This window comes from Urtica dioica, chromosome 1 (assembly GCF_054948205.1).
Source record: "Urtica dioica subsp. dioica isolate 48M chromosome 1, U.dioica_male_clone48M_v1_H2, whole genome shotgun sequence".
In the NCBI taxonomy this organism is placed as follows: Eukaryota; Viridiplantae; Streptophyta; class Magnoliopsida; order Rosales; family Urticaceae; genus Urtica; species Urtica dioica.
Genome location: NC_142756.1, coordinates 4,268,743 through 4,284,515, shown reverse-complemented (window position 1 = coordinate 4,284,515; position 15,773 = coordinate 4,268,743). Strand labels below are relative to the sequence as shown.

The 15,773-nt window shown below is 38.2% G+C and overlaps 2 protein-coding genes and 1 long non-coding RNA gene across 3 annotated transcripts; 2 read left to right on the top strand and 1 right to left on the bottom strand.

The window, feature by feature from the left end:
- Nucleotides 1-1,744: 1,744 nt before the first annotated feature.
- LOC149406551 (uncharacterized) lies at nt 1,745-3,085 on the bottom strand. Its single transcript, XM_089617095.1, has one exon. It carries the CDS (start codon nt 3,083-3,085, stop codon nt 1,745-1,747), a length of 1,341 nt encoding a protein of 446 aa, XP_089473221.1.
- Nucleotides 3,086-12,397: 9,312 nt separating this feature from the next.
- Nucleotides 12,398-13,516, top strand: LOC149406550 (uncharacterized). The gene is made up of 3 exons (XR_016301724.1): nt 12,398-12,793; nt 12,838-13,254; nt 13,382-13,516. It is a non-coding gene; the product is annotated as an uncharacterized LOC149406550 (long non-coding RNA).
- Nucleotides 13,517-13,801: 285 nt separating this feature from the next.
- Nucleotides 13,802-15,134, top strand: LOC149406549 (uncharacterized). The gene is made up of 5 exons (XM_089617084.1): nt 13,802-14,357; nt 14,442-14,573; nt 14,668-14,706; nt 14,879-14,899; nt 15,002-15,134. The coding sequence occupies exons 1-5, from the start codon at nt 14,272-14,274 to the stop codon at nt 15,132-15,134; spliced, it is 411 nt and encodes a 136-aa protein (XP_089473210.1). The 5' UTR covers nt 13,802-14,271.
- Nucleotides 15,135-15,773: the final 639 nt, after the last annotated feature.

Below are 15,773 nucleotides of genomic sequence, written 5' to 3'. Positions count from 1 at the left end.
GATTTAAATTTCCGATTTTCGTTTTTTTTTCTTTTCCTTGGATTTTCAGCGAGTTTCCTGGAAATAATGAGGGTTCTATAAGTGGTTTTGAACGAAAATTTCCGGCAGAAAACGACCGAAACGGCATGTCGTTTCGTGGAAAGCCGAACAACATAATAGAAGGAAACGACACACTTGACTTTCGCTCGCCGTTGACTCACCGAAATGGAATTTCCAGAAAATCCGACGACATTTTATTCCTTGATTTAATGTACTACATGCGTGTGTAACAACTTCAATGTGTTTGCAATCCAGGGGAAAGGAAAAGAACGGAGAAGGGGTCCGACACCGGACCCAGACGAGATGACCCCCGCTCATCAAATTATTGACAAAATTATGGACCGGCCCGGTTTCATACCCACGCAACAAAAAAAGGAATGTTGGATGCTTTCCTTGCGTTCTCTCATCGTTATGATGGCCAAGTTCTGATACAATCTAGATATTTATTTAGACGGGAGCGATCTGGTGGTACGGTGAGTTAAATTATTTTTTTCTAGATTTGAATATTAATGAGTTATGCGGTTATCTTTATAGTCACGGACACAATTTTAATGGGTTCTGTGCTAATTTTTTGGCCGTGAACCCTATTTTTTGTGCTAATAATTTTCTTGTGTTTTGGGATGATAAGAATACAACATAGCACCCTTTATATATACCAAGGAATTGTGCAAAGTTACTCTCTCTAAACGACGTGGGACTTTTTTTCCAATTTGTCAAATTAGGCTCCACCACTAACAAACACCGCCCGGTCCGTCAGCGATGAAGAACACTACCAAGGTACGTACAACATTGTGATTTTTATGCTTAGCGATTATTCTCTCTCTACTCTTATTGATGATCATGTTTCGTAAGGGTTTTTTCTCTTTTTTTCGTTTTGTAATGGTTTGGTAGTCGAGGAGGTTCGCAGATTTAGAATTTTGATGGCATTTGGCTACTCGGTACGTTTCTAAATGTATTTGCTTATCTACTGAAATTTTTAATGGATAACAAAACTTGTAATAATGAATGTCCGAGAAGTTATTAGGACACAATTTTAATGGGTTTTGTGCTAATTTTTTGGCCGTGAACCCTATTTTTTTATTGTATTTATTTAATGTCTACCTCACGGTGTGTTTGTGTTAGATTTGTTTTGGTCGGTACATCATGCTTTCATAGTGCATGATAGACACTTATTATTTATTTATACTAATAAATATACAATTTGTATGTTTATTCAGTCAACTTTTGATTTAGAAATCAGTCTATATATGTTTGTATTGATGTCATTTATAGTGGCATACTATGATAGTTCTTGTGGTGGTTTTATGCAAGTTATTTAGGCCTTTTTTTTACAACTGGGTTTTATTTATTTATCTATTAATTTTAGATATATATTGGTTGGTAAGACCAACTCCACCCGATAACACCATTTTCTACTCTATTTTACAGTACATGTCACATCAAACACTACCTCATCTCCAACCGAACTCTATTTTTTACACCAAATTGAAATATTAATTTTATATTCAACTTTCTCTTATTTATTTCTATACCCTTATATTTATTTAATATCTTTTAATTATACCACTTATTCATTATTTAATAATGAAGTATTACTCCATAAAATTATTCAAAATACAAATTAACACGAAGTAAACTTAATATTTATTAAACACAAAATACAATACGTAACAAATAACATAAAATAAAATAAAAAAAAGTACAATTACACATCTGAATTAGAATATCTCTCCCACAAATGGTCGATCAATGCATTTCGGAGCGTGATATGTGCATCTTTGTCTCTTATTTGTCTGTAGCGACTGAAAAACTCTTGAAATCGTGTATCATCATTCTCCGCTAATTCAACCCTCAATGGTGACGTTTCTATGTTAACTTCAATGGGCACGTTGAGATCACGCTCATCTTCTATTATCATGTTATGCATAATTATGCATGTAGTCATTATATCTTTTAAGACATCTTTTCTCCAAAATCTTGACGGTCCCGCCACAATTGCAAACCGTTCTTGGAGAACTCCAAAAGCACGTTCTACGTCTTTTCTACAGGATTCTTGCTTCATTGCAAAATATTGTTTTTTTCGGCCACGAGGTTCTCGAATAGTTTGAACAATAGTAGACCATTTTGGATATATACTATCAGCCAAATAATAACCCATATTATACTCATTTCCCTGTATGATATAATGAGCGGGAGGAGCAATACCTTGAGTGAGATTGGAAAATAGGTGAGAAGACTCTAACACGTTGATGTCATTGTTGCTTCCCGGCATGCCAAAATAAGCGTGCCATATCCAAAGATCATAATCAGCCACAGCTTCTAGAATAATTGTAGGTTTTCCGCTACGACCCGTATATTGTCCGGCCCACGCGGTAGGGCAATTTTTCCATTTCCAATGCATACAATCCAAACTACCCAACATTCCCGGAAAGCCACGTTGTTGACCTATATGGAGAAGTCTAGCAACGTCATTAGGAGTTGGTGATCTTAAATATTGCTCAGAAAATACCTCCACCATTGCTCGGCAAAACCTCTTCAGGCTTTCAATTGTCGTGGACTCTGCTATTTTGCAGTACTCGTCTGTGGCATCTGCCGGAAGACCGTAGGCCAGCATCCGAAAGACATCAGTTATTTTTTGAAGTGGTGACAACCCAAGTCTGCCAGCATGATCCAACCGTTGTACAAAATAGTTGTCGTGACTTTTAACGGCATCCACTATTCGGAGGAATAAAGAGCGAGACATTCGATACCTCCGACGAAACATGGTCTCGTTGTAGAGCGGAGATTCTGAGAAGTAATCATTAAAAAGTCGCCGGTCTGCACTCTCTCGATCCCGATTGATGAAAGTATGTCCTGGAATCGAGCCTCCTACGTTGCGCTCAATGGTTTGGTCGGCGACATGTGCGTTGAGAATTTGCATGATCGTGATATTATTTTGGATAATTTGATGACATATAGCATCCTCCTGCTCATCAATTTGAGCCATTTGAAGATGAAAATCATTATCAGAGGAAGAAGATGAAGAAGATGATGAATTAAAACTCATTTTGAGAGATGAATGATGAAAGATGAAGTGTGTTAGAGAATGTGAATTCAAATTCATTTGAACTGAGACTATTTATAGGGCGTTGAGTGTAGATGTCGGTTTGGGAAACGTGGTATTCTTGATGGGTGATGGCATTGAGTGGTCACATCACGTCAGAACCCGGGACGCGTGAGATTCTTGATAAGTAGTGGCATTGAGTGGTCACATCGCGTAAGAACCCGGGACGCGTGAGATTCTTGATAAGTAGTGGCATTGAGTGGTCACATCGCGTCAGAACCCGGGACGCGTGAGAACTTTGATGAGTAATGGCATTGAGTGGTCACATCACGTCAGAACCCGGGACGCGTGAGAGCTTTGATGAGTAATGGCATTGAGTAGTCACATCACGTCAGAACCCGGGAAGCGTGGGAGCTTTGATGAGTAGTGACATTGAGTGGTCACATCACGTCAGAACCCGGGAATTGTGAGAGCTTTGAGTGAGAAAATATTCTATAAATAGTATCTTCCATAAGTTGTGTTTTCATCCAAAAAATTACTGAGCCTTAAGTACGATACATTACAAGAAAATGACAAGTCGAGCTTCTGGATACTCTCATGAAGAAGACCGACTTCTTTGTCAAGTTTACATGGAGATTTCTCAAGACCCTATCATTGGTATATACCAATAATCTGATAGGTTTTGGAGCCGTGTTGAAGACAGCTATAACAATGCAAAAAAACCAAATTCGGAGATGCGTTCGAAGCGATCAATTCAATCCCGAATCCAAGTAATTGAGAATGCTACAAGGAAAATGCATGCATGCATTCGGCAAATTGAGAATAGACATCCGAGCAGTGCTTCAACTGAAGATATTGTGAGTATTTTAGCTATTTTTATATTTTTTTTTAATATTATGTTATTGTAATTGGTTATATATCGACTTGCAGATGGATTAAGCTAAAGTGTTGCTCGCAGATGATGAAAAAGTCAAGAAAGGTTGGAAGTTTGATCATGTGTGGAACATCATCAAGAATTTTGAAAAATTTCAAGACGGAGCCTCAAGTGCGAGACAAACATCTCGAGGTTCGTGTTCTTTTTCGGAGTCCGAACAACAAACTCCTGAGTCGGTTAGACAACCATCTCCTTCTGAGCGACCGATTGGAGTGAAAAAAGCCAAGCTAAAAATGAAAACGGATGACAAAGTAGCTTCCTCCATCAGCAAGCTTTGGAAATAAACTACTTTTTGAGCAGATGAAGAAGTCAGGTGATATGAGGGAACGCCTCTTAGAAAGTATAGATAAGGCTAATAATTTGAAAACAATCAGAGAAGAAAATAAAATAATGAAAATGAATTTAAATAAAATATCAGATCCTCAGGTTCGTGCATTTTGGGAAGCTGAACAAGCCAAAGTTTTACAAAAGAGAGCCGAACAACAACAATCTCGAACACCATTTCCCAATTCTGATTCATATTCACAATATTTCACCGGTCTTGGAGGATCCGGCGCTAATCTTCCTGACTACTAGTTTATGTATTGTAAATTTATGTTTAATTTTATTTTGTTGTATTTTTTTTTTTTAATGTTTTTTTTTACATTTCGATGTCGTTGTAATGTTATTTTATTTCTCTTTTAATATTAATGTCATTTTAGTTTTTTTCAAACTCCAAATATTAATTTTGTATTTGAAAATAAATTTAATGAATAATTTAAGGATAAATATGATATAATTTTACAAATCAATACAAATATATAAATTATAAACTTTATAGGGACTAAAAAAATATTTTGGAGTAGTGAATAGTGTCACGCCATATTTGGCGTGACACCAAATTGAAAAAGCATCTCACGCCATAATGGCGTTAAATAAAGAGTACGGCTGGAGTCAATACATACGCTATTACCACCAAATGCAGTCCGGGTGGAGATGCTCTAATAGCTTAGTATCTCGTGATATCCTTATTTTCCTGAGTGGTAGTCTGTTGGAGCATTTTACTTTGCTGGTTTTAGTTATTTTATTTTTTGTTGCTTCTTGGTATAAAATGTCCACGAGTATAGCGGTTTATTCTATGCTGCGTTTAATCAGCTTAGCGTAGCCTTGGTTAATATACCTAAATGAAATTTTGAGTTTTTGGCTTAAAAAATGAGCTTTGGGATTTGTCACGAAAAGACTATTAGATCTGAAGAATTGCTATCTTTGGATCTTCACGTAAACACACCTACAAAAAGAAGAATTTTAAGTATCAAATGTGATAATGTAAAAATATATAGTATCTAAATTTTACAATGTCATTAATACTCTAATTAATGTGAGTTTTTTTTTTTTCATGCAACAATTTATGTTACAAGTTGTAGTCATTTTTCATTTAACAATTTATGTTACAAGTTGAACCTGGATGGTGACAACTGTGGGAGTATGAGTAACTATGAAAAATACAAGTTACTGCAAATCACTATCGTTTGTATGAAAAAGTTCTAAAACAACAAAGACGGTAAAACATTTTTTCGATATGAAAGATTTGAATACTAGAAATAAAAATAAAAAAAAGTTAGAATCTATTTAACTTCGATCGAGGATAAAGGGAAATAAAAAGAATGTCAAAGCTTCCAATTAGGGATGGCAACGGGTACGGGTAAAGCCGGGTACACCTATTCCGTTACCCGTACCCGCTATAATTTTTTACCCGTTACCCGAATCCGTTTACCCGGATTTTGAGATGGGCCGGGTAACGGGGATACCCGCCGGGTAAGCGGGTTAAAAATATTAGACCCGTTATCCGTTTACCCGGTTTAAAAAAAGGGTAGCGGGTCGGATAGACCCGTTTACCCGTTTATAAAATAAAAATCCACCAACAATATAAAGTTTAAAAATAATAAAATTTAGGTGAAAAATATCAAAGTGCTACTACATTATAAAAAACATTAAAATTCAAAATAAATAAATAAAAAATACAAAAGAAATCTTCATTGCAAATTGATCATCTTCATTGTAAATTTGGTCATCTTCATTGCAACATATAAAAATTTATTATATTTTTAAATATTTAAAAGTTAACGGGTCGGGTCCCGGGTAACCGGGTACGGGATGATTATTCCGCTACCCGTACCCGTTAAAACCGTAACGGGTATTACCCGTTTACCCAAAAAGAACGGGTATTACCCGACCCGAATAAATCGGGTAACGGGCCGGAACACGAGTAATGGGTCAAATTGACATCCCTACTTCCAATAGAGTATTTAGAGGTCAATTCTATCTCACCAATGATTTGACGAGCATAGTGCAATATTTGAAGGTTTGGTGAGCCACGGTGTTGCAATTAACTCGAAGGGAGATTGTTTCTGCAAATTTCTTTTATAGATAGCAGTCTAGATCATTCGGATGATTATAGTTTTTCTTATTTTTCATGCAAGTCTAACAAACTAGAAAATACGTGTCATAAGAGTAAATAGTGAAAACGATGTCGGTGATCGATAACTAATTGAGAAAAATGTTAACAAAAGTTTATAGTGTTGAAATTTCATGTTTGTGCTTTGAAATTATAATATCGTGGTACTTGAAAAACCGCAATTTTCATTCAGCGACTTATTTTCTTTGCACCGAAATCAAACGACGGTTCATAGTAGGTTGATGCCGTCAAAGTCAGTGTTCTGACTGGATTTTGGAATTAAAGGAAGACCAGAGATGGAAGTCTTTTTCAACAACGAATGATGGAATGTCCAAAACATGGTTTTATTTATGGCTTCATTCTCTGTGCCCAAAGTATAATAATTCATACTTAGGCACTGGCAAGGAGCCATAAGATATAATGTAAAGAAAACATTTTTTTTCTGGTTTGGTGGTTGTTTTTCTTTTCGGTATTCTTTTTACGGGAATGACATGTTTGTTTTGCGTGCGGTCCGTTTCTAAGCCAAAAAACAACTTACATATGTGTGCGGTCCGGGCTGGCAACATTGAATATCTTAACAATCAACCTATTCGCATAGAAGACGGTGTTGGTGGGGTTCACGTTGTTGATTTCGACTCGGTTGTGTTGCCAAACACCGACGCACGAGTAAGTTGTATCGAGATCGATCCCGATCATTGGTCCATCTCTCTTCGCAACCATCGCCGGAAATAAAAGCTTAGCTTGTGAAAAGTGAGAAAGACGGCCTTCAAACTCAAAGCCTTAACGCTCTTAACCAGCAACCACACGAGCTCTTCTCCATGATCTCCCCCATCGTGCTACCAATCCACGATGACCTCCATCAGTGAGCTTTATCGCCTCCACCTGTGTGCATGCAAGATGTTTGAATAAATGACCCCACAAAAATAAATGAGACTAACATTGATAAGAATTGTTCTATCTCCCTTGGGAATGAAAACAGTTCAGGTCTCGCTGACGTTAGAGTTCTGGCTTTGGCGAATTTCGTACTGACAATCTAGGGACGGCCACGACTCGAACACGGGGATGATTCGCGCCGGGATTTGAGGAGGATGAAAAGGAGGAACTTGAGCTTGGTGTTGTTGGGCACGAAGAAGATGTCGAGGTAGGAGAGAATTATGTAGCTGTTGTTGAACTTGACGGAGGGTATGAAGGTTCGATGAAGGACTTGAAAGATAAAGAAAAAGATAAAACAAAAAAAGAAAAAAAAATAATGTTTTATTATAGTCATCAATAAGGGATATTATTGTAATTTAAAAAAAAAAAGTCATTCACGAGCATAAAGTATAATCTCATACTGGACGGCCGTCACAAATATTTTGACAGAAACGAAGTGTTTGTTACAATGTAGAATTTCAGCATCTGTGGTGCATGATTTTAAATTTGAAAGAGTGATACGTTACAAGTGATATAATTAAAAGGGCAACAGTGTAATTTATCATTTTATATATTAATAATACTTTTATATTTCCTTTTGAAAAAAACTTGACAGAAATTGAGATTTGGAAAAGTTTGACCCTTTTATTATTACTATAGAAATATATTCTTACTTGAGATGAATGTGTATAATAATAATTATATTGGACACTTAAACATACAAAGATACTTTAAACTTTAAATATTGAAGACAAACCCATGCATTTACAAAAGGAGACCATTACTCGGGAGTACCAATGTTAATTTTTAGTGTTAAATATGAGAAAAACATTATAGAGCATTGACAATTAGCGCATTTTTTCCCCTACAGATTCAATAAATAAAAATACAGTCTAGCTTGTACGTATTTTTTGGTGGCTGTTTGGTGTCTTGGATTTCACGCAAGCAACATGCGATGGCTTGCTCAAGTACAGAGGCTGAGTATCGTGCACTCACGTGGAACTTCCTCTAGCTCCGTTGATATGACGTGACAACATCGGAGTCGCCTCAGTTGCTACAAATTCCGTAGACCATGTCTTAAATGTGCATTTCTTCATAGTGACATGGTAGCAATCGTGGATTACATAGCAACTGGTGTCTTGACAAAAGGGCTATCAATAATGGAGTATTATAATCCTATTAAAGGCGAATCCTTGTCCCACCCAGCACAAAGAACAAATGGATATATTATAAGTATCCCAAACATGTGCTACAAACTTAACTCAAGAAAAATTTAGTCAAACCCAGTCACATATTCAAATACGTCATAAAACGCAAATTATTAAGATGAGATTTGGTAAATAATATTAGTAGTTTGGAAGATTTCTACCAAACAAAGTTATAATTGGGACAAAATTGTTAATAAAATTTGGAGAATTTTTTTTGTATGCTTTTAGACTCCGTTTGGAATCCGGAAAATAAGAGAGAAAGTGAAAATAATAGAGAAAATTGAAATGTGAGAGAAAATAATAGAAAAAATCAAAATTCTAATTGTGTTTGGAAGTAATGGAAAATATGCGAGAAAAATTGACGGGAAAGTAACGATGAGACCAGGGACGGAGCCAACTCAGGTTCAGGGTGGGCTCCAACCCCCCTCAATTTTTTTTATTTACATTTTTTGCCCATTTTTAAAAAGTTTTACATTTTTTACCCAAAATTTTTTTCACTTTTCACCTATTTTTTAAAAAAATTTCATTTTTACCATGAATTTTTTTAATTAGTCCCCCTAATTTTTTATTTACATTTTTTGCTCATTTTTTTATTTTTATTTTTACATTTTTTACGCTAAAAAATTTACACTTTTGACCCATTTGTTTAAAAAAATTCATTTTTACCATAAATTGTTTTAATTAGCCCCCCCTCAAATATCTTTTTATTTACATTTTTTGTCCATTTTTAATAGTTTTACATTTTTTACCCTAAAAATTACACTTTTTTACTCAATTTAAAAAAAAAATTCATTTTTACCATGAATTTTTTTTAATTAGCCCCTCTAAATATTTTTTCTTCAAATAAGCCCCCTATTGAACTTTTCTGGCTCGGTCCCTGGATGAGACACACAAATCTGATCCCCTCATAGATAAATTTGGAGAGATTCTCATTTTCCATTTGATTTCTGAAGGAAAATGAAATCCTCATTTTAGTTATACACTTTTCCTCGCATTTTCCATCATATTTTTTTCACCATATTTTCCTCAATCCAAACAACCTAAGTAAAATAGGAGGGATTTCCATTATCCTTTCCCTCCTATTTTTCAGGTTCCAAACGGAGCCTTTGTCTCTCTCTTTCTCTCTCTCATCGGACTTTTTTTTCCTCCACCAGCGTTTACTTTTCACCCACCGCCAACTTCCTCTTCATCCATCACCACATCGCCATTCTCTTCGTCTACCTCACATGTCGCCACACCGACGCGCACGGCGCCTCCACCATCCTCACTCTCTTCATCATCGTCAAGGTGACCAGCTTTTGCTGCCTAGACTCTCCTCGGAGCTCGACGCGCCAATGTTCCTTTCGCCGATACGATTTATCGTCTTTTTTCGCCGCTGTTCTTTATCCTTTGTTCTCTCGCCGGACCTTACCTTCTAGTTTTATCTGTAAGATTTCTTTGAGGTTTTTGAAAGTCTCGATCTTTTTGTGAATTTCGCTCGGGTTAGTGCAAATTGTTCGATGTATAATTAGGTTTGGGGTTTTAATGATTATTTTGTGATTGGATTTTTTGGAAGTCATATTTAAGTGGTTGCCCGAGTATTTTCTTTAGAGCACAACGTACGTATCCACGTTGTGGTGATTTGTATGTCAATAAATTCAAGATTTTTTTTTGTACTAACGAAACCAGAATTTATTATATGTCAATAAATTAAAATTTGTTGACTTCTATGTTAACAAATCCTGGATTTGTTGTCTTTTTATGTCAACAAATTTTGTATCAGGTCACCAAATACAAGAGTTGTTGATATACAAATCTAGGATTTGTGGACTTGCATCTCAACAAATGCAGGATTTGTTGAGTTTGTATATCAACAAATACAGACTTGTTTGATAATTTATCGACATACATGTCATCAAATTTGAGCTTGTGTTAAAGATTTAATGGCATATATGTCCATAAATATCATAATTTGTTGACTTGATTTTTAAATTACAATCAGTCGTACAGTGGCGGTCCCAGCCTATTTAAAAAGGGGAAATAGGTCAAAATTTTTTTTTGGCTGAATAAGGATGAGATGTTGCTAATAATTGAAAGTCTAATCACAACATTGTCTATTACTATTAAAGGCCAATAAATAATCTCCTACATAAAATACATGAAGAGGGTGTCATTATAATTGTTGTACATCAAGCAGATAATTCAATAGAGTAAGCTTCATCGACATTTATACAACATAATGGAAGAAATAGAGTTGAAAAATATCATAGATATTAAAAATGTATAATAAAAAAAGAATTAATGACAGGATTGCCCCCTGAACTATAGCACGTGTGACAATACCACTTTGAAATATCAATAGTGTGTTTGGAAAATTTCATAGGGATATACATATACAGAAATATAAGATTCACCGTGGATTTTGCAAAATTGATAATTAAGATGGAGTAAATACATGTATATTATTTTTTTTCAACTCTATAAAATATCACAGCTTAATTTTGGGAAATGAAAGTCTAATATGTTTACGATTATGTCTGCTAATTAATTCTTAATTTTGGGAAATGAAAGTCTAATATGTTTACGATTATGTCTGCTAATTAATTATGAGATTTTATAAGTGGATCATATGAATTGTCAATGTATTGTGTTCCAAGTGGAAAATATTAACGAAAGGACTTATAGAAACATATTTCCCGCATTGGATTAAAAGTCACGACACCATCGTTGGATCATAAACCTGATCTTACGGCGAGAAGAAAGAAAAGGAAATTAATTTGACGCGGAGAGCTAATTAATGCTGGACGAGTCTTCGATAAAAAAAAATGCTGGACGAGTCATTTGATGGTCTCTTGAAGCGAAAAAAAGAGTCATTTGATGATTATTAATATTATAATACCGTGTGTTTTTATATCCGTTGGTGTATCGTAATTAAGGCAATTATCGCAACAACAGATTACAACCGCTGGATCAAAATATAATCTAACGGCGAGGAGAGAGGGAAAGGAAAAGGGAAAGTTAATTGGAGGCCAAGTTTCTGGTGGTATATAAAAAAGGGATCACCGGCGTGTAAATTGCGATTTAGGGTTTCACCGTCTCAGCTCATTCGTTCCCAGCCATTCCCTCTCTGCCCCGTCGCCAAACCTCGACGCCGCCGCCGACCTCATAAAAAATATCGCCGGTCCTCAATGTTCGAATATCGGGTACTTCAATCTTCTGCCGAGACTGGAGTGGTGGTGCCGATCTGCGGTGTGTCCGGAGGCCAGGTCGCGCCACCACCACCAGATCTCAGCCCGACCGGCGAGCTTCTATCGGTTCTCCGGAGGTGGAATCGGGCTAAAAGCGCGGGTGGAGAAGCGAGATTGGCTGTGGATGCAAAAGTCCCTTGACCCGTCCCTTCCAACATCGTATGTCCGATCGTCGGCGCCGAGCCCAGTCGAAAGGTCGCCATGTTCGGGTTGCGGGTACTCCTCTTGGAGTTGGTGGTGTTGATCTTCCAGATTGCACCTCCTTTAACCCGTCCGGCGTGAAATGGCGATCTAGGGTTTTACGGCACCGTCGTATCTCGTTCGTTCCCAGCCATTCCATCTCTGCCCCGTCGCCAAACCTCGATTTCGTCCCCGGAATCGCCGTTACCTTATCAAGAAGCTCGCCGGTTAAGGGAATTTCAATCTTCTGTCGAGACTAGCGTCGTTGGTGTCGATCTGCGGTGTGTCCGGAGGCCAGATCGTGCCACCACCACCAGGTCTCAACCCGTCCGGCGAAGCTTCTACCGGTTCTCCGGAGGCGATTATCGGGCTAAAAGCGCGGGTGGAGAGCGAGATTGGTTTTCGTCGGTGCCGGAAAAACCCTAGAAAGAAAAGCTAAAACCCCTCACCCGCTTTAACTCGTTTCGTTAGTTCCTAGTCTTTCCCTCTCTGCCTTGTCGCCAAACCTCGATTCCGTCTCTGGCATTGCAAGGCCGATCGTGACCTTAGCAAGAAGCTCGCCGATAACGGGTACTTCAATCTTCTGCCGAGACTGGTGTTGGTTGTCTTGATCTGCGGTGTGTCCGGAGGCCAGTTCATGTCACAACCACCAGATCTCAGCCCGTCCGGCGAGCTTATGTCGGGGCTCCAGAGGCGGTTATTGGGCTAAAAGCGCGGGTGGAGAGCGAGATTGGCTGCGGAGACAAGTCCCGCTGCCGGAGATGCCTGAGAATAGTGCCTTCGCGAATCCACCAGTATCACGTTTCGTCCCTCTATGTATGTGTTTTTTTGCTAATTCTTTCTGAAATTGCTTTTAATAGTATATTTGTTGTTGTTTGTTGATCCAGGGTATGGAAGCACACTATGTTGCCGGTTCGACTCCACGCGGGTCACGGATGATGTCTTTTTGTATTTGTACGAAAGGATGAAGGGTAGAAAGGGGAGAACAATACAGTGTTGAGATATAAACACTATTGTGATCAATGTCAGTTGTAAACAGGGAGTACTTTTTTCTTTTGCATATTTTTTTTCTTCCTTTTCTTTATAGTCCTTTTGTGCATTTGTTTCTAACTCGATATCCTTACACAGGCTTTGCGGGAGAGTAATTTGGCTCGTTCTCTCTGGCGAGTGAGATCGATGCTCTTTGTAAGCAAGGTCGGAATCGAAAAAGATGGCAACCTTGTGCAAGAAATTGAAGCCAGGGGACATGGGTCTTTCAACACTCAAGAAGACCACTGGTATATGTGAACAATATCTTGTTTTAATTACCGATTTCTACAATATCTTGTTTTATTTACTGATTTCTACAAGCGGCATTATTATGCATTGTTTTTTTACTTACCTTTACCAATTGCATCAAGAAAGGGCAAACTTGACCTCCCATAGCACAGAGCTGGAGTGCGTCATTGAAGAGATCGCCGGGCTCCCACAGTTGACTGCTCGCTGAAGTTCGTCTGATCCGGCGATGACAGTGTATATAAGACATCGCCAATGACCTTAACCTCACTTGTTCCGGGGAACTCTCAGGTTAGTATATAAGACATATCTAATTCGTGGTTGTGTATCTATTATCATATCTAATTGGCACTTTATTGAACATCCCAGGCATGAAGGACTGGGGGCTTTGGATCCAAGTTTTATTTTTTATATGTTCAAAGCTCCATATTTTTTTTTTCTCTGTGGAGGTATGTGAAACAATCGTAATCTCAGAACTGGTGTGAAAATTTCTGTTTGTTTAATGTGGGTTGTTTTTTTTTTATATTTTTTTCCGGTTACAAGTGAAAACAAGGCTTTGAGTTCTGACCAATCCCGTGCCGGATCAGTTGCGGAGTATTGATCGGTCCCTTGGTGAGAACGACAAGGAGATGTTGGTACGTTCGATGATTCATGAAACTTTGAAATATGTGGTTTCACAGTACAATGCCGGTCAGCTTCTTACCCCGAGAGAGGTAATCTTCAAAAGAAAAGAGGTAATCCCTCTTACCGGTTATCCGGAGTCGGCTGCCCTTGACTCGTCCCTTCCAGCTTCGTCGCTGCCGTAAAAACCCTAGAAAGAAAAGCTTAATCCCCTCACCCGCTCTCAGTTTCTCTTATTCATTTCGTTTCGGCTCCCCAGCTCGCCCTGCCGCGAATCCACTTGGTCGTCTTCAGTATCACGTGCCCTCCCTCTTTTTATATTTTTGCTAATTCTTTCTGAAATTGTCTTTAATTGTAGATCTGTTCTTGTTTGTTGATCCAGGGTTTAGAAACACACTATGTTACCAGTTCGAATCGACGCTGGTCACCAGCCCGATCTCCCTCTCTGCCGTCGCCGCCCGAGGGACGCTGTCTCAGGAATCTTGTGATGCCTTTCAGTATTTCTATCCATTTCTTTTTCTTTTTTGCCCTTTTATGTATTTGTTACTAACTCCATATCTTTACGCAGACTTGGCGAGAATAATTTCTTCGGCATCTCTATTGCGAATGACATCGGCGTGCTTTGTAAGGAAGGTCGGATCGAGAAGGACCGCAACCTCATACGAGAATTTGAAGCCGAGGAACACTATCTTGTCTACCGGTATATGTGAACACTATCTTGTCTTATTTACTGATTTCTATAAGCTGCGTTATTATGAATTGTATTATCTGTTACCTTTATCGATTGCCTCAAGGAAGGGCAAACTTGACCTCCCATTGTCATCGAAGAGATGGTCGGCCTGTTCTAATTATTTTTATATTTATTTTGGGCTTGATGCAATATTGAACTAGCCTACCGTGGCACTTTGCTGAACGTCCCAGGGATGAAGGACTTGGGGCTTTGGAACTTAGCTTTTTGTTATTCAAAGCTCCATACTTTTTTCGCTATAAAGGTATATCGTGTAGGAAGAAGGAACACATTTCATGGTTAGAGATATCTAGTCGAGAGCATTTCTGGGAGTAATGACCCTGCACAAGGTATGTGAAACAATCATAAAGCTAAGAACTGGTGTGACCCGTTCATTCCAGCTTCGTAGGACCGATCGTCAGTGCTGAGACTGGTCGGAAGGTATTCCTCTTGGAGGTGGTGATATTGATCTGCCAGATCGAAACGCCTTTAACTGGTCTGGCTGGTGGATCACAGCTTCCGACAGGTCTCTAGTTCCACAATGAAATCAAGCGAGAGTTTCCGTGAAAAACCTAGAGAGAAAAGCTAAAACCTCTCACCCGCTCTCAGTCTCTAATTAGTGTCGTTTCGAATCAACCATGGCACTCCTCGGCCCGCCTCGTCCCTGAAATGAACCCTCCAGTATCACGTGTTGTCCCTCTCTATTTGTTTTTTTTTTTTTGTTGCTAATTCTTCCTGAAATTGCTTGTAATAGTTGATTTGTTGTTGTTTGCTGATCCAGGGTATGGAAGCACACTCTGTTGGCGGTTCGACTCGAGGTGGGTCATTCCCTGCTGTCGCGACCCACAAGGATGCTGTCTCAGGAATCTTATCGATGCCTTTCAGTATTTGTATGAAAGGAAGATGAGTAGAAGAAAGGGAAGAAGAATACAATGTTGACATATAAGAAGCATAGACAAGAATTTTGTAAACAGGGAGTACCTTTTTTTTTCTTTATCTTTTTGTGTAATTGTTTCTAACCCGAAATCTTTACACAGGGTTTGCGGAAGAATTTGATTCATCCGGCTCGTACTCTATGCGTGTGAGATCGATGCCTTTTTATAAGGATGGCCGGATTGAGATAGACGGCGATCTCGTACAAGAAATTGAATGGACATGGAGCTTTCAACACTT